Consider the following 19,377-nt stretch of genomic DNA (forward strand, 5'->3'; position numbering starts at 1 on the left):
CGGGTTAAGAACTTTGCTTCAGCATGAGAACAGAAATCGTGCAGCAGCAGCGGCGCGGTAGCAGTGGGAGGCCCCATTAGCTAAAGTGGTGCTTCAGGTTAAGAACAGTTGAAGGTTAAGAACGGACCTCCAGAACGAATTAAGTACGTAACCAGAGGTACCACTGTAATTCAACCATAGTGCCTTCTTTTGCCCAAGTTTCTTGAAGAAAGATGATAGCATGTGTTTGTAGATAGGAACAGAAATCACTGTCTTGGATCTTGTTTAGCCACCCTGTTACACTCCATGAAAGAAGTTTAATTGTTTTACAGTGATTTACTGTCAATTGCTGGCCAATGTACTCTCAGAGTTTACCAGTTTTTGAGGCAACTAGTCAAAGCTAGTGAAATAATCCAGATGTTTGATTATATCAGTCGTCGTACATAAAGTACTCACGTTTGTGTTCACTGGGCCTTTTCTTTGCAAATTGCTCACCAGCGGGGATTCCTTGGGTGTATTTCCTGACTCCTCCTCATCTAAGTATCTCCTCTTTGTCCAGTACTCTGGTGGTTCTATAGTTATCATTCTGTTGTGGCCATTGGGTCTGTTGTCAATCTCTGCCTCCAATTCTTTATAAAAAAATTCCTTCCAGTAGCACCTTAAAGACCAACCAACTAAGTTAGTTCTTGGTATGAGCTTTCGTGTGCATGCACACTTCTTCAGATATTAATTCTTTAATCTCTTTCAATGTCTGGCTCATAAGATCAAGCCTCTTGATAACTGTTTGTTGCTCTTCCTGAGGGAGATTCCTAAAGGAGCTGAGCTGAGAAAATCCTCTTCCAAAGGATTTACAGAGTGCTCAGATTCCTGAAGATGATTGTCTAGAGGAATCGGCTGTTCCTTTTGGCTCACCTGGTTATTTTGATGTTGGGCATGATCCTGCGAATTCAACTCAGGCATGTCTGTTTCCTCCCCACCTGTCAAGTTTTTTGTGTGATGTCATTACTTCCATTGGGGATCCAGGCTTTGGTTTTGTGAGCCCCTCTGAAGCACCAGTCCTCATCTTACATAAGGGTGCAACAATAGAATTGCAAAATACCCGGGTTGGAAAAACTCCTCTGCTTGACAATCTGAAGTTCAGCTTGTGAATCAGTGAGGGCAGTCTAGTGGGGGGGAAAGTTAACATAATTATTTGGATTTGGTTTGTGGTATTCAAGGGCTCAGTCCCAAGTAAGTCCAATGCCAGAGAAGTCCAATGCCAAGTAAGTCTGATAAATGTTGTTTGGAATGCTGAGCATCTTTCCAGTTAGGAGTTTGATCTGGCCTTCCACAAATTGTCATGCAGATCTTTTTTGGTTGGAAGATTAAATAAGAAGAGTTTGTTTTAAGAGCCTCTGCGCGTTCTATGTTGAGCTTAGGGGTCTGCTCTTGTTGTCTCCAATTTCCTTTGGTACGATGGTGTTCTGTTAATGCCTGCTTGTCATTAACTGATAAACTGTGGACCTCTTTGGATAATTGGGTTATTTGAGAGGCAATACCTCTAATTTGTTGGAAGATATGCTCAACCGTTCTTGCAATTAGAGTTAATTGGGTGCTCTCCCTACTTGTTGTTCCTTCCTCTCTGAGCGGAACAGAATCAACTTGCCCCATTGCTGGATCCAGTTCCACACTCTCACCTTGAATACTCTCCCCACACTCACAATCATCTTCAAGAGGAGAAAACCGGTTTTTTGTTGGAACTATAAAAGCAGATTTGTTTAAAAAGTCCTCTATTTTAGATTGTTTGGGAACCGGTGAGAGAGCTGTATCCTCTGGGTCCCTGTGGCGTTTACTAGCAGGCATAGTATAACGATGGAAAGCAAACAAGGAGATGTTTCCTTAACCACAGAAGAGAGAGAAAATAGAAAGTGCTCGGTTTGTTCAATTTAAGAGCTTCTCTGTGTGGTGACTGCCAGGAGTTCCAGGAACAAAATATAGAAGGGAGATGGCGGTTAATAGCTAGCAGCTAGTGGCCTGCCCAGGTTGCTTCACAGAACTTGCCCAAGATGTTTCTCATAGCATAGACAAGAAGGTGCTGATAGAATCTCAGTAGGTTGGTAAGTTTAAAAGTAGAGAAGTAAGAAAAAGGAAAAATTACTTCCCTAGGTAGCAATCAACACTAATTACAGTCCTGTTATCTGCGGAGCTCTGAAGCCTGCTTGCTAAGCCATTGCCATCTTGGAACTGCCCCCCGGGACTATTCTATTGCTGGGTAGTTCAGCCTATTTGTGATATTATTGCCCCCCCAAAAGAACTTTGGGTTTCTTGAGGGGTGCTTCCCTCTAAAAGGGCAAGGAGGGGTACCTGGACAGGCAGTGGGCTGCCTCGAGTCTATTTCACTGGAAACATTTATGTCTGGCCTAGCAGGTGATCCTAGGGCTTTGGTCCGCTTTGCCCTAGAATTCGATGGCCTCTGGCAACTTTCCAGCCTGCTTCCACCTTCCACCCAGGGCCTTCTTCATTGACTGTGATCAAAGCTCAGGGGCCTCCCATCTAGTAAGGAGGGAGAGAATTTTCCTCCTTCTGGCCCCCTCTTCCTGAGTCACAATTTTTCCAGAACTGGGCTAGGTCCTTAGGGAGGAAGGTAGTGGTGCACAAAGCATTGGTTTCACCGGTTCCTCACATTGTTTAGTTTTTTGCAGACTATGGCAGGGCCTTCGCAGGTGTCTCCAGAGCTTGCTTCTCCTGCAAAGGATGACTTGCTGATGCCCCAGGTGCCTTTTTCCAGAAGGAAGCGACTTCGGAGGCAGCGATCCAGGAGGGGGGCAAAGAGGAGCAGGGAACATGATTCCACTTCCTTGTCAGGTACATCATTCCTGAGCTCTGATGATGATTCAGATGTCACCTTGGACCTCTATGGGGGTCAGGGTGAGGTTGTCCCAGGTCCTTACGGATCATCCTGGATAGCTCAGCTGGTCAACGCGTGGTGCCGGTAATGCCAAGGCTGCAGGATTGATCCCTGTATGGGACAGCCTCATACTCCTGCATCTTGAAATCTTCCTCTGAAGCAAGTGTTGCTTTGTCAGATCCTATCATTGCTAGGTCAGTTAAATTTTGCATGCAGGGTGGTTCCTCCAGGCTGCCCCTTCCATTCCTGCTTGGCCAGGTGGTCTCATGGCCCGGGGTCCCTTCATCATCGTGTCCTCTGGCCTTGAGCCTGGCGTGGCAAGGCAATCACATGTGACCTAACTTTTATTGAGTTTTCCCTATTGAAGTGCCAGCACACATCTGGTCTGAGGGACTGTCGGGTCTGTCTTGATCTGATAACCAGGTAGTGGTGAGTGTCTTGGCAAAACGGTCCTCATGCTCCGGCAGAGTCTCCACCCCTTTTATGTGCTTTCCAGCTGCACTGCTTAAGGTTTAATATAGTGTTTTCTGCTCACTTTATTACAGGATCATATAATGTTTTCGCTGACACTCTATTCCGTTTTTTCAGATGGAGAGCTTCAGTTTCTAAGCTCTGGATGCCCAGCTATAGCCAGACTTTTCTGGAGCTCCTGTGGCACTTTGGCAACAATTAATTATTACGGGGAGTAGCAGCTTCCATTTCCCCTTCCGCTTTTAGGTCTTATGAGAAGGCCTGGACTGATTTCTTACCTTTAGCTGGCAGTCCTTGGCCATTCAAAGGAACTTACCCAATCCTCAGATCAGGTGCTGCAGTACTGGCTCACCTGTTGCACATCGGACGTGCTATTAAAATAATCAGGATTCAGTCTGCTGCAATTTCCTTCTTTGGCTAAGCGTATTTTTCCAGAGACCTTTGCGCAAAGTATGTCGTGCACAGGGTCTTGGAAAGTTGGAGTAGGCTCCAACCTCCCAGCACAGTGGGCAGGGAGCAGGTCACTTTGACCTTCTATGCATTATCTGCAGCAAGTTAAGACTTGTCTGCTGGTCAAAGATCGAGGTGAGACTCCTTTCTGCTGTGTATTCCATTGCAATTTTGTGTGCTGTGCGTTGGGGAAGTTGTGTTGGAGCCACCACAGGGTGGAGAGTCTAGAGGCTTATTGCTGCAGAACCTTGATTTCAGTAAGGCATTTGACAAGGTGCCCCATAATATTCTTGTAAAGAAGCTGGTAAAATGCGGTCTTGACTCTGCTACCACTCAGTGGATTTGTAACTGGCTGACTGACCGAACCCAAAGGGTGCTCATCAATGGTTCCTCTTCATCCTGGAGAAGAGTGACTAGTGGGGTGCCACAGGGTTCTGTCTTGGGCCCGGTCTTATTTAACATCTTTATCAACGACTTGGATGATGGACTCAAGGGCATCCTGATCAAATTTGCAGATGACACCAAACTGGGAGGGGTGGCTAACACCCCAGAGGACAGGATCACACTTCAAAACGACCTTGACAGATTAGAGAACTGGGCAAAAACAAACAAAATGAATTTTAACAGGGAGAAATGTAAAGTATTGCACTTGGGCAAAAAAAATGAGAGGCACAAATACAAGATGGGTGACACCTGGCTTGAGAGCAGTACATGTGAAAAGGATCTAGGAGTCTTGGTTGACCACAAACTTGACATGAGCCAACAGTGTGACGCGGCAGCTAAAAAAGCCAATGCAATTCTGGGCTGCATCAATAGGAGTATAGCATCTAGATCAAGGGAAGTAATAGTGCCACTGTATTCTGCTCTGGTCAGACCACACCTGGAGTACTGTGTCCAGTTCTGGGCACCACAATTCAAGAAGGACACTGACAAACTGGAATGTGTCCAGAGGAGGGCAACCAAAATGGTCAAAGGCCTGGAAACGATGCCTTATGAGGAACGGCTAAGGGAGCTGGGCATGTTTAGCCTGGAGAAGAGGAGGTTAAGGGGTGATATGATAGCCATGTTCAAATATATAAAAGGATGTCACATAGAGGAGGGAGAAAGGTTGTTTTCTGCTGCTCCAGAGAAGCGGACACGGAGCAATGGATCCAAACTACAAGAAAGAAGATTCCACCTAAACATTAGGAAGAACTTCTTGACAGTAAGAGCTGTTCGACAGTGGAATTTGCTGCCAAGGAGTGTGGTGGAGTCTCCTACTTTGGAGGTCTTTAAGCAGAGGCTTGACAACCATATGTCAGGAGTGCTCTGATGGTGTTTCCTGCTTGGCAGGGGGTTGGACTCGATGGCCCTTGTGGTCTCTTCCAACTCTATGATTCTATGATTCTATGATTCTATGAGTGTTTGTCAAAATGGATTTCAACAGTGGGTTTTTGTCCAAAGCCTGTCCCACATCTACTCCCCTATTTGAGTGGTGAGGTTGGTTTCCCACTAGGATCAAGGAGTTGTGGACAACCCCTTCTTTAGGACAAATAGGAGTTTATAAATTTGGGAAGCTATCCCTTTGTAGGCCAGGGTGGATCAGGTGCAGTGGTGTTCATATGTGGCTTGAGATCGCAGAAGTTGCGCTTGGTTGTAGAGTTTGCATGCAGATGAATGAGTTTGTAAATCCTGCAGCCATGGGTAGGAGATGCCTTCTAATCTGACTGCTAGTGCCTCTTTTCTGATGGGTTTGCCTCTAGGAAGAAGATTGTGAAATCTGAATACCCCTTTCGCTTCCCAGTCTGCAGGTACTTATCCTCTTGTTGAAAGTTGAGGAAAGGAAGAGCCAAAGGAGGAAGGGGTGCCAGAAGAGGGGATCTATCCAATTACCGCCCGGTTTCAAATCTTCCGTTCCTGGGTAAGGTGATTGAGAGAGCGGTTGCTGAACAGCTTGGTGGGTTTCTGGATGAAACATCGGCCCTGGATCCATTCCAGTCTGGCTTCTGCGCTGGTCATGGGACCGAGGTGGCTCTGGTCGCCCTAACAGATGATCTTCATAGGAAGCTGGATCGAGGCGGGTCGGGGCTGCTGATTCTTCTAGATCTGTCAGCAGCTTTCGACATGGTCGATCACGAACTCCTGGACCACCGCCTTGCCGACGTGGGGATCCAGGGCACAGTCCTTCAATGGCTGCGCTCGTTTCTCTCTGGTCGGGGACAGAGAGTGGCGCTTGGGGGGGAATTGTCATCGCGCCACTCCTTGGTGTGTGGAGTACCTCAGGGTGCGATACTCTCCCCGATGCTTTTCAACATCTTTATGCGCCCCCTCGCCCAGCTTGTTCGGAGTTTTGGGCTGGGCTGCCATCAGTATGCTGATGACACCCAACTCTATCTGTTGATGGATGGCCATCCTGACTCGGCCCCAGACACACTGACCAGATGTTTGGAAGCTGTGGCTGGATGGTTACGTGGGAGCCGGTTGAAGCTAAATCCTTCGAAGACAGAGGTCCTGTGGCTGTGACGGGGCGATATGGGATTGGGGGGCAACTCCCATCTCTTGCGGGGGCGCAATTAGTGCCAGCACTGTCCGTTAAGAGTTTGGGTGTAATCTTCGACACCTCCCTTTCCATGGAGGCGCAGACTGCAGCTATAACAAAGGCGGCATTTTTTCATCTCCGCCAAGCTAAGCAGTTGGCTCCTTACCTCTCTCGCCCGGACCTAGCCACTGTGATCCACGCGACGGTCACCTCCAGACTGGATTATTGTAACTCGCTCTACGTGGGGCTGCCCTTGAGACTGACCCAGAAACTCCAGCGGGTGCAGAATGCTGCAGCGAGACTCCTTACGAGGTCTTCGCTGCGAGATCATATCCATCCGGTACTATACCAGCTGCACTGGCTCCCGGTGGAGTACAGGATCAGGTTTAAGGTGCTGGTTTTAACCTTTAAAGCCCTATACGGCCTAGGACCCTCGTACCTACAGGAGCGCCTCTCCTGGTATGCCCCACAGAGGAACCTACGGTCTTCAAATAAGAACATCCTGAAGGTCCCAGGCCACAGAGAAGTTAGGCTGGCCTCAACTAGAGCCAGGGCTTTTTCGGCTGCGGCTCCGATCTGGTGGAACGCTCTGTCACAAGAGACCAGGGCCCTACGGGACTTGACATCTTTCCGCAGGGCCTGCAAGACAGAGCTGTTCCACCAGGCCTTTGGCCAGGGCACAGCCTGACTCCCTCCCTCGGCAATCTTCGCGGAGCTCTGGCCCAATGGTTGCCAGTGGCTTGAATTAATTAATTTTATAATGAATGATTTTAGAGTGTTGTTTGTGCTGTACTTTTGTACTGTTTTATTGTTGTTAGCCGCCCTGAGCCCGGCTTTGGCTGGGGAGGGCGGGATATAAATAAAATTTATTATTATTATTATCATTTCCAGATTGAGAAAGTGAGTCTTAATAACAGATTTTTAATTTTATTGACTGCATTCCAGGACATAGGCAAGAAAGGAAGGCCTCATATCGTCAGTGGTTTTGGTAATGACTCCATTCTTACCCAGGGCATGTCCAAACTGCTGGTGGAGCATTGTTATTATTCATTTTAGTTGAAAAGCATCAAAATAAAATGGTCTATAGAGGGTATTTTTGGCAAATCTGTTGTGCTTACCCTTTGTCGGTGTAGCATTCTATGGCATGTTGCTGCTTCTTTAGAGTCTTGGTGGGTTTGTCTATTGGCAGAACTTGGGGTAGAAATGGAAAGCAAGGTAAGGTGGCCATTCTGAGGGCAGTAATACAACTGAGTCGTGAAAGGCCTGTTTGTTTCCACCTGCAAATAGGTCAGATTGCAGTTTGGAAGCAAGGCTGGTGCCATTTCTTTTTGTACAGTTGCTTTAAATCTTTAGTTAGTGTCACCCCCAGGTATCTGAACGCTGAATAACATGGCTAGAAGCCAGAGAAGGTTTGCATTTGGTTTCTTGCTTCTCCAGGGATACTGAAAGTCATTATCGTGGATTTGAAATTATTCTATTTGATTCCTGCTGCTGCGTGAAACTGCTTTAAGATGGATTGGACTGCTGGTATCGCTCAGCTAGGACTTGTTGTCATTATTATTACCTCAACTGAAAACAGATTGATAGTATGTGAGTCTTTTCCTGATGGTACGCCTTGAACATTGTGGTTTCTGATCTTGTTTGCCAGGGTTTCAATCGCTAGAGCAAACAATGGGGGGGGGGGATTCAGCAGGTAAACATGTCAGATGCCTCATTGTAGTTGGATTGCCAGTGACCTGAGTCTGTTCATTTAGGGTTTGGGCTGATTTGTATATGTGTGGTCTACAAAGTGGAGCATTTCTCCCCTCCAAATTTCATTTTGTTTCACAAAGATTTCATAAAGCTGTGTCCAACTCTGCCTAAGGCCTTGAATGGATCCAAGGAAATGAAGGCTGCCTGAATTTTACTTGAGGAAATTTTACAAACGGCTTTCAAGGCTTGGTCTCTAGAGTAGGATATGTGTTGCTTTGGAATAAATCCTGTTTGATGGGGAGATGTCAACAGGCATATCAACACATTCAACCTCTTTACCATTACTGCTGACAATATTTTTGCATTTTTGCATTTGAGAAGTAAGATCCTAAAAGAGCTGAGTCTTTATCCGATTTGCATACAACTGCTATCTTGGAGAGTCCCCAGGATGCAAGAATAGCTCCACCTTCAAGCATATTGCTAAAAGGTTTAGTGAGCCATGGAGCAAGTTCATTTTTAATACTTTTTGTAGAATGCGGCACCCAGAGGCGTAGAAAGGTCTGGTGGTACCCGGTGCAGAAAATTTATTCTGTCACACACACACCCCATTGAAATTATTAAAAGAAGGAAAAATAAGATACTTACAGTTGCAAGTGTTATTTTCTGGTTTATTTACTTAACATTGTGAGCATAAGCACTTAAAACTCCCCCTGCAACTTTGTTCTCACACCCCACCTCTCCTCCTGTGTGTTCCAGGGTTTGGGTCCTGAGTTGAGGGAGCTTTTGCTTCTCTCCTTCCCTCCCTCCTCTGCTTGTTTGCTTGCCTGCCTCCTTCCCGTCCTCTCCCTGCCTGCCTGCCTGCCTGCCTGCCTCCTTCAGCAGCCCAGGAGCGCGGGGCAACGGCCCGGCACCCGCCCGTGACTCCCAAGCCTCCCCCGAGCTGTCAAAATGAAGGGGGAAGGCCATTGGCAAAGCGGCACAGCTCCCCCCTTCCCCCAATGGCTCGGGGTATACTTGGGAGTCACAGGCAGGTGGCGCACCAAATGTCACTCCCCTCAGTGATTACACCTGGGGTGGCCTGTCCCCACCACACACCCCTTCCTATACTTCTGGTGGCACTGAATACCTCCAATTCTTGTATTGGACTATTGAGAAATTACCCTTGATTTGGTGTAAGCATGCCTATCAAAGATGATGTTATAAAGTTCTCCATTATTTGCATGTCAGAATTACTTGGGAAGTATAAGTGAGAAGAGAAAGTGCTGAAGTCCTTATTAATGTCATAGAATCATAGAGTTGGAAGAGACCACAAGGGCCATCGAGTCCAACCCCCTGCCAAGCAGGAAACACCATCAACCCCCTGCCAAGCAGGAAACATCATCATGTCCTATAGTGTATTTCACCTGCTTCTGTCCATATTGAGGCAATTGAGTTCAAAGGCTAGTAACTTGAGGCCCTTATCTCCAAATTCATAGTATTTGCCTTACATTTAGTCTTTGCCGCATTAATGTTGCTTTTTCCCAGCAATTGCCATTCATGTTTTTTAGACTGAAGAAGGTGGTATGCTTTACACACACACACACACCCCGCTTGTTCATTTATATTCTCTTTCAAGATGTCTGATCTGTTGTTCCTATTGCCGTGTTAGGGATATCCTGGTTTTCCAGATCTTGCTGGTTTCCACAATGCAATGGCTTCTCAGTACCACCTTCACAGCATCCCAGAGAGTTCATGGCTCCCTGCCTGAAGTGTTACTGCTTTCTTAATAATGTTCTATTGTTCCTTTCAGGTTTGATGCAGCCAGCACTTGGGTGAAAGTTTCATTGGCGAGTAATGCAGAAAGCTTTTGTCCATGCAGTGTCTGTACTGACTGGCGTGTGGTCTGAGACAGTTGCTATTCCATTTTCCTGCCGCTCTGACTTTTTGCATGAGTCCTGAAGAAATCAATATATAATCATAATGGGAATAAATAAAGCAGTGTGGGGAAAATCTGAAGTCCCTCGTGCAGGTGTCACCATAATCCCACCAGATCATGAGCCTCTATTATTAACACTGCTTTAGTGCCTGGGCTATTGTCTGAGTTTGCACTGTGGCTCTTGTCCAGAGTTATTGAGGCAGATCCCCCCCCCCCAATATTATGGAGGCTTTTGCAAAATCCTTGAGATTGTTCAGTGTGAATTTTAAGAATGTTGATTGATTGGTGCATACAAAGCTCCCCGAGTGTATAGTTCTCTGTGAAGCGTCCCCTTTACAAAACATCCATTTTACAAAGGCGAATCTGCCATTAAGATCTGTGATGGTATACTGCATTACAAAGGGACTTTTCTGGGTAATAATAACTGCCACCCCTCTTGCTTTTGATGTGCCAGTTCCACCTATTTGTGATTCTAGCCGCCTTCCCTTGAGATTCTATACCCAGAATTTTTCTTTTGCTCAGTTTCCTGAAGAAACATGGTTTCCGGTTATTATTATTTTGAGAACACTTAACCAGGCTTCCAAGCTCTTTTACATTCAATGTCAGTACCTTAATTGAGCCACTAGATGGAGCTCTTGTGCTTGAAATACTCATTTAGCCAGAAAAATGTGTGATGCAATAGGTGGAAAGATAGAAAAAAAGGAGTTTGAAAAGCGTAGAAACTTGAAACAGTAACTACAAATTGACTTCCAGGGTGGCGCCATCGGCAATGGCGGACTCCCTCTGAACCGGAGGGACCAGCTCCGCGCGAAACGGGTCCTTTCCGCTGCGGCGAAGCGGGGACCCTTTCAGAAATCACAGGCGGATGAAGCCTGTGACCGTGGGACTCGGCGGGCACCTTTAGCGCCCCCCCAACCCACAAAGGAACCCACTAATGGGCTCCAAAGCGAAGAGGGGAAAGTGGCGCGGTGCTGTGAGTCAACTGCTATTTCCGTGAAGCGAAGCCGCACAGCAGTTGCCGGAGAGCGCTGCCTTTTTCCTGGGAAAATTTGGCATCTAAAGTATCATCCGTGAGTACTCAAACATTGAACAATTGGACTTCAAATAAGAACTGGCGATTAGAAAGGAATTGGACTTAAAAATTTACCTTAATTAGGCACTGAAACGGGAAGGTCTAAACAGGAAGTCAGCCTTCCGTTTCCTTGTAGTCAGAAGAAAGCAAAGACAACGTAAACTAGAGCTTTGAAAATTACTTTTAAAGGATTGGTTTTTCACCATTTAAAATCGTTGAACCCCCCTTCGGTAGCAGGAGAAGAAGGGGGATCTCTTTTTTGGACTGTTTAAACCTGCAGAAGTAAGTTTAAAGTAAAGTAACTTTCCACCGTCCCGACCCTGGAGCGGGGTGTCAGAATTGACGTTTTGAAGCTCATTGACCAGAGACAAATGTTTTTTGACAGATAGTTAAAAGAAGAGTAACATTGTGATTCCATTGTTTCTTTTCGCATTTTAAAGGAACTAATATTGACAAAATATCTAAAAAGAAGAAATTTTGTTGCTATTGTCCGTAAAAGAAAGAACAACCAGAAGTTCCCCCTCTAGAGGGGAACTGTGAAATTGTAACCAATTCTAGGGAGCTTGCAGCTGCCACAGATTACAACCGTGGGAAAAGGACTTGTGACCTTGCAGGACAATGTTATCAGAAGCACTGTTGGGTGCTTTCTCAAATTGAACAGAACATTAAACTGCCCCGTTCAGTCAGGAAGTTCCTCCATTACTGATGGAGTTTGGAGCAATTCTGAGAGTTGCTGCTTTTCAGGGGAAAATTTGGGGGGCCAGTGGGGAGGGAGCCTGTTTCTGAGCAGAGTCTGTTCTCTCCCCACGGCTTGTAGTTGTGATTGCAACCATCCACCTTGCTGAGAAAAACTCCACTTAAGATTTAATAGTAATGGTAATGAGAAACACTTACGTTTTGCTTTCAATCTGTTTCACTTGAAGACATTTCAGGGCTTGGGTTACTGGCTGGTCGCTTGTTTCTCACTGTGCATCAAGCAGCACCTTGCCCCGTGGGCTGAGCATCCAAGTATGGATTAAGTGGTTTGGGGGGGGGGGTTCTAAGCTTTTGGAAGTGTTGCTCCATTTGTGTTGTATCTGCTGCAGAAAGCATCTTTCCATTATGCTGGACTAGCAGTTGAAAGGGGAAGCCCCAGGAATACAGCACTCCCTTTTCTTGCTGAGCCTGATTCCCCTTCATTCCTGAGGACTGATCATGCTGCCTGGGGGTTGATGGGAGTTAGAGGCCAAAAACAGCAGCATGGTCACAACTCTGAGTCATCCGATGAAACTGAGAGTTGGAAGGTTCAGAAGAGACAAAAGTAATTCTTCACACAGCTCAAAGTTAAAGATGAAACTCCTTTCCATAAAAGGTACAGATGGCCAGAAACTTGGGTGGCTTTAAAAGACAAATTCATGGAGGATGAAGACTGATCCATGGCTCCGAGCCACAATGACTATCTTGTGCCGCCACTGTCAGAGGCAGTTGCTGGAAACGCAGGAGGGGAGAGATCTGCTGCTTGCAGGCTTCCCATCTGCCTGGCCCTTTGGAGAACAGGATGCTGGACAAAGTGGGCCTTCAGCCTAATCCACCATCCAAGCTCTTCTCGGGATGGGATTTGGAGTCCAAAGACACACGGAAGAACTGCTGCAGATGGGCAGCATAATACTACTACAGTGGTACCTCAGGTACAGACGCTAACCCAGAAATAGTACCTCGGGTTAAGAACTTTACTTCAGGATGAGAACAGAAATTGTGTGGCAGCGGGAGGCCCCATTAACTAAAGTGTTACCTCAGGTTAAGAACAGTTTCAGGTTAAGAACAGACCTCCGGAAAGAATTAAGTTCTTAACCTGAGGTACCACTGTACGAAGAATTTCAAGCTGGGGCCAAGCATAACAACAACAACTCAGCTTCACTAAAGGGGAAGGAAAGAAAAGAAAAGAATTCATTTTACCTTTCTACAACTTCTTGGCCATTCCAGCAATGGGTATTATTCTGTGCAGTGGAGCTGTGGCTGCAGATGTATTCTGGCAAACTGCTGTAGAAACCACTGTGGGCTCTCAGTTTTGTGATAAGTTCCCTGAAACAAAGTAGAGATGCAAAAAATGAAACTAAAGACTTAAACAAGTACCGGTAATGCTATTGTTTTAAACTAGTTCGCAAACCAGTCTTGAATCACAACAGAAAGCATTTAGCAGACACAAACATAGAATGAGTTAATATGCTTGTCCTCCAGTGGTTGGTTCCTTGGGTTAGCATGGTGATTTAAGTGGTGTCCAGTCTCTGTGTGGCTTACTGGGCTGAAATCCTACAGAGATGCTTTGGGGATTCCTCCTGCAACAACTTTGACCAATATTTAAACATGACATTGTAATGTTTTCCTCTGCCGCTAGGTGCTGCTGGAGGATTTCAACAGTTTTGGCTTCTGCAATAGGCAGAATACGCAGAAAAGCAGCATTAAGCACATGTTGTTGTTGTTGAGTCGTGTCCGCCTCTTCGTGACCCCCTGGACCAGAGCACGCCAGGCACTCCTGTCTTCCACTGCCTCCCACAGTTTGGTCAAACTCATGTTAGTAGCTTTGAGAACACTGTCCAACCATCTCGTCCTCTGTCGTCCCCTTCTCCTTGTGCCCTCCATCTTTCCCAACATCAGGGTCTTTTCCAGGGAGTCTTCTCTTCTCATGAGGTGGCCAAAGTATTGGAGCCTCAGCTTCAGGATCTTCCAGTGAGCACTCAGGGCTGATTTCCTTCAGAATGGAGAGGTTTGATCTTCTTGCAGTCCATGGGACTCTCAAGAGTCTCCTCCAGCACCATAATTCAAAAGCATCAATTCTTCGGCGATCAGCCTTCTTGATGGTCCAGCTCTCACTTCCATACAACACTACTGGGAAAACCATAGCTTTTACTATATGTTGGCAAGGTGATGTCTCTACTTTTTAAGATGCTGTCTAGGTTTGCCATCGCCTTTCTCCCAAGGAGCAGGCGTCTTTTAATTTCGTGACTGCTGTCACCATCTGCAGTGATCATGGAGCCCAAGAAAGTAAAATCTCACACTGCCTCCATTTCTTCTTTTTTCCCCAAGTGAATTTTTATTGTTTTCCTTACATATTCTTTTCCAACAAACCATATTAATGCCATACATTCCCTTTGACTCTGCCGAGTCACGACCCCCCTCCCTCCCCACAACTGGTATACTTATCCTCTTTCCATCACGCACATCATTCTCATATTAATACTATTATACATTGGAGGTATTATGTCAATCCTGCTAGTGTCTTGACCGCTTTACAATTCTTCTTTAAATATTCAATAAATTTACTCCAGTTATTTTGGTATCTTTGATCTCCCTGGTCCCGGATCCTTCCTGACAGTTTGGCAAGTTCTGCATATTCTGTCAACTTCACCTGCCACTCCTGAATAGTTGGTATATCTTGTACATTTCCATCTTCGGGCCAGAAGGGTCCTCGCGGCAGCTGTAGCATACATGAACAAATTTTGATCTCCCATTTTAATTTCTGTTCCTATTAAGCCTAATAGACACGCTTCCGGTCTTTTGGGGAAAGTATATCTAAATATTTTTTTGAGTTCATTATAAATTGATTCCCAATTTTTTTTTACCTTATCACAGGTCCACCACATATGGACATAGTCCCCCTCTGCCTTTTTACATTTCCAACATTTTCTTTCTATTTTTCTATACATTTTAGCTAATTTTACTGGTGTCAAATGCCATCTATACATCATTTTTAGCAAGTTTTCCTTTAAAGCCATGCATCCTGTAAATCTCGAATCCTCCTTCCATAGTCCTTTCCACGCATCCAATTCAATGTTATGCCCAATATCAATTGCCCATTTTATCATTGATTCCTTTACTTCTTCGTCTTTTGTATACCATTCTAGCAATAAACTATACATTCTTGATAAAATTTTATCTTTACAGTCTATTAACTTGATTTGGAATTTCGATTTTTTATCTTCGAACCCATTTCTCTTTTTATCTTCCTTTAATAAGTCACTGATCTGGTGGTATTGCAGCCACCCTGTTAACATCTTTTCAATTTGGTCATATGGTTTGAGATTTATCCCTTGGTCTGTTTTCCTAGTAATATCCTCATATGTCTGTTTTCCTAGTAATATCTTTTCCCTTCCATGTTTGGTCTGTTTTCCTAGTAATATCTTTCCCCTTCCATGTTTACTTTTTTGTTGTCAGCACCTCAATTGGTGATATCCACCATGGTGTCTTTCTTTCCAGGAGGTTTTTATTCTGATCCCATACTTCATATAAAGATTTCCTAACCACATGGTTCAGAAAACCTTTATGTACCTTTACTTTGTTGTACCATAGGTATGAATGCCAACCCTCTTTCACCCTCGTTAAAAGGTTCTTTAATTCCTCCTCACTTTCTGCCATCAAGTGCCTCACTTTCTGCCTCACTTTCTGCCATCATCATCTGCATATCGGAGGTTGTTGATATTTTTTCCGGCAATCTTAATTCCGTCTTGGGATTCATCCAGCCCAGCCTTTCGCATGATGAAATCAACTACAGAAAACGTAGCTAAGCTTCCCTGTTGCAGCAGAACCCACACAGCACCCCACAGCCCAACACATTTGTTGTGGTGCACACAGCCTATCATAGAATCATAGAATCATAGAGTTGGAAGAGACCACAAGGGCCATCGAGTCCAACCCCCTGCCAAGCAGGAAACACCATCAGAGCACTCCTGACATATGGTTGTCAAGCCTCTGCTTAAAGACCTCCAAAGTAGGAGACTCCACCACACTCCTTGGCAGCAAATTCCACTCTCGAACAGCTCTTACTGTCAGGAAGTTCTTCCTAATGTTTAGGTGGAATCTTCTTTCTTGTAGTTTGGATCCATTACTCCGTGTCCGCTTCTCTGGAGCAGCAGAAAACAACCTTTCTCCCTCCTCTATGTGACATCCTTTTATATATTTGAACATGGCTATCATATCACCCCTTAACCTCCTCTTCTCCAGGCTAAACATGCCCAGCTCCCTTAGCCGTTCCTCATAAGGCATCGTTTCCAGGCCTTTGACCATTTTGGTTGCCCTCCTCTGGACACATTCCAGTTTGTCAGTGTCCTTCTTGAACTTTGGTGCCCAGAACTGGACACAGTACTCCAGGTGAGGTCTGACCAGAGCAGAATACAGTGGCACTATTACTTCCCTTGATCTAGATGCTATACTCCTATTGATGCAGCCCAGAATTGCATTGGCTTTTTTAGCTGATGCGTCACACTGTTGGCTCATGTCAAGTTTGTGGTCAACCAAGACTCCTAGATCCTTTTCACATGTACTGCTCTCAAGCCAGGTGTCACCCATCTTGTATTTGTGCCTCTCATTTTTTTTGCCCAAGTGCAATACTTTACATTTCTCCCTGTTAAAATTCATCTTGTTTGTTTTGGCCCAGTTCTCTAATCTGTCAAGGTCGTTTTGAAGTGTGATCCTGTCCTCTGGGGTGTTAGCCACCCCTCCCAGTTTGGTGTCATCTGCAAATTTGATCAGGATGCCCTTGAGTCCATCATCCAAGTCGTTGATAAAGATGTTGAATAAGACCGGGCCCAAGACAGAACCCTGTGGCACCCCACTAGTCACTCTTCTCCAGGATGAAGAGGAACCATTGATGAGCACCCTTTGGGTTCGGTCAGTCAGCCAGTTACAAATCCACTGAGTGGTAGCATAGTCAAGACCGCATTTTACTAGCTTCTGCTCATATAGCTGCTACCTTATCCCAGATGGTGCTATTTGTGCATCCAGACCAGAACGATCTGCTTTTGGACAGAGGCTGCCCTCCCAGTTCTGGGATGAGGCTGCATGTGGAACGCGCTATCTGCCCCAGGGGTGGGCAGAAGATATATATCCTTCCAAGACGATCCTATAATTTTGTAACTATTCAATAATACTGATTAGAGATGCATTGAGATGATCCAATACAGATCTCTGTGTTGCCTTTGAGCTGGACCAACTGCTTCCTCGTGTGTGTGTGTGTGTGTGTGTGTGCGCACGCAGAGACAAATGATTTTGCTTGCTCCAATGTCTTCTTTTGCAGTGACTTCAATTGGGTTTTCCTTGAACTTCCAGGGTTCGAAACTGAACTTGCACACTTTTCTCTGGAAACTGAAGCCCCTTCTCTTTTCAGTGTCCTGAAATCTTTAGCTGTGAAGCATATGGAAGAAACTGCTTCTAAGTGTTCTTCCCATGTGCCTTCTCCAGAGTGACCCTCAAAGCCCATCCTCCATGGCCGACTCACCTCCTTTCCCCTTGATGGGTTGCAATCTGCACAAAGGGTGAGCTGTCTTCTTCTCAGGGCTGAAAAGCTCCCCTTTCCTGCTGACCTGGTGGCTCCAGGATGCTGGAGTTCAGGGACTATGCTGCACAAACAGTGATGGATCTTCCACCCTGGCCACCACACCAGTGTCACGATCTACTGAAAGATCTCTAGGTGCTTTGCACTGCATCAGAAAGGGCTCCTGCCCCCCAACTGTTTAATGATCAGAAATCAAGTTGCCCATTGAAACATTATCTGCCCTGGCTGGCTGCTTATTGGTCAAAGGCTTAAGCATCCTCCCCTATGGCCAACCACCTTGAACTTGCCCAATTTTGGAAGATGGGGGGGAGGATTTCCACACAGTGCAGCTTCACCCAGCGTGGCTGAATTGTAGAGTTTAAAAAATGCAGCTGCCACAATTACCTGCTTTGTAGAGGTCCCAAAAGCAAAAGAAAAGGAGGAGGACTCTCTTCACTCATGGACTTTCTGGTGACATGCATAAACTATGGCTGCTGCTTGATTCCTGGTATTTTCAGCTATTTGTTTAAAGAGACAGCTTGAGGCAGTATATACCCTTCAGGCTGAAGGAAACTCTTAGGCAGATTAGTTGTAAGCCGTGAAGCACCCAGCTGGGAGCAGCCTTAACAAACACAAACCTTTGCAATGCTACCAGTAGGAGTTCTCATCTCTCTCAATTTGTTTCCCCCTCTTTAAATAAGCCACCCAGGTCCCCCCCCTATAATCAGATTCTGGCAGACTGTGCACAGACTTTGCAATAAAAAAAGCCACAGAGAGAAAATGAAATATGGATCTATTATTTTTATGTTTATTTCCCCCCTCTGTACTGATGAGAAGTAAGGCAACCCATTCATTGAGGATAATGCGAGGAGCTGTTACACATCTCCAGCAGTAAACAAAATTCAGTTAATGAGTGGCATTCAAGTTTTCATTAGTTTTCTTGAGTATAATGCTTGCACTTTTCTAATCTGAGTATAATGCTTGTGCCTTCATCTTCATCTGTCACTGGGAGACTATAAACTGAAAGTGACCCAGAGGGGAATGTGGCTCTCCGCTTAAGAGCCCCTTTCAAACAGGCAGAGGAAATGGTTTGCTTTTGGTCCTTGTGGGTCCTTGTAATCTGCCACTATGCAACTGACAAGATCTTAGATCACTTCAGGGTGACTTGCCCGCAACAGCAACAGGAACGTTGCACAAAACTCGTAACAGGCTGGGTTTGCACCGCGGCTTCCCTGGAACAGAACTCAGGAGAAGGAGCTCATCCGAAGATTTCCCACGAGAGATGCTGCAAGGATAAGGGGAGGGGGAACTATCTCACATATTTGATGCCATTTCTAATGTTACGGAACAGTCTTTTAAGTTGGATCCAGTGTTAACACTTTTGTCATTGGACATTAATATCAATTCAGTTCTGCAGCACAGGGAGCTGGTCGGCTTCCTACGGTCTGCTGCCCACTTGGTGATAGTGCAACAACGGAACTCTAAAACCAAGTTACTATTCAATGCTCAGAATGCCTTATGTGACAAGGAAGACTTGTAAGAGGCTCCTCAGAATAAGATGGTTTTGCTGGAGCCTGGCTTCTCTTTCTTTCACACATCAATGCAAGAGGGAACACTCTGACTCCACCTGCTACCCAAGCTTGGACGTGGACAGGATATGTTAAAAGTTAGTAAATCTAAGGATTTTGCATGTGATAGTTACAGTGTGGGCTGGACCTTAAAGGCACAGAAAATAAGACTTGTAACTGGACCAGTGCTTTCTTGTTTAGCTGGTTGTACTCATGATGAAACAATTTTTTTTCCTGCTGAAAGAACTATGCACACAGTCCAGAGCTCCTTACAGGAAGGAGGGGGGGATAAAAATATAATACGTACATATTGAAAATAAATGGGAATCTTACGAAGATGGCTGGCATTGGCTTTCTCACCTCCTTCTAGTGGACAGAGTTTCTTCGTGTTCCACAGGAGCAACCCATGTCGTCTTCTCCTCAATGAAAAGGTCCTCAGGATACGAAGCTGACCGGGAATGCCTCTTCTGAGAAAGGCTGCATAACTTGCCAATCTGAAAAAAATAACAAAACCAAAGAACCATGAACCTCTCCCCCTC

The 19,377-nt window shown here is 45.5% G+C and overlaps 1 protein-coding gene across 3 annotated transcripts in view; it reads right to left on the reverse strand.

Moving 5' to 3' along the window:
* GPC3 (glypican 3) overlaps positions 1-19,377 on the reverse strand; it is a 280,416-nt gene that overhangs the window by 106,252 nt on the left and 154,787 nt on the right. For all 3 annotated transcript variants that reach the window (XM_081180470.1, XM_081180469.1, XM_081180468.1), the window contains 2 exons: positions 19,199-19,332; positions 12,920-13,045 (listed from right to left, as the gene is read on the reverse strand). In XM_081180470.1, the coding sequence (XP_081036596.1) occupies positions 12,920-13,045; positions 19,199-19,332 (260 nt within the window). The remainder of the gene's footprint in view (positions 1-12,919; positions 13,046-19,198; positions 19,333-19,377) is intronic.

This window comes from Podarcis bocagei, assembly GCF_964188305.1.
Source record: "Podarcis bocagei genome assembly, chromosome: Z".
Taxonomy (NCBI): domain Eukaryota; kingdom Metazoa; phylum Chordata; class Lepidosauria; order Squamata; family Lacertidae; genus Podarcis; species Podarcis bocagei.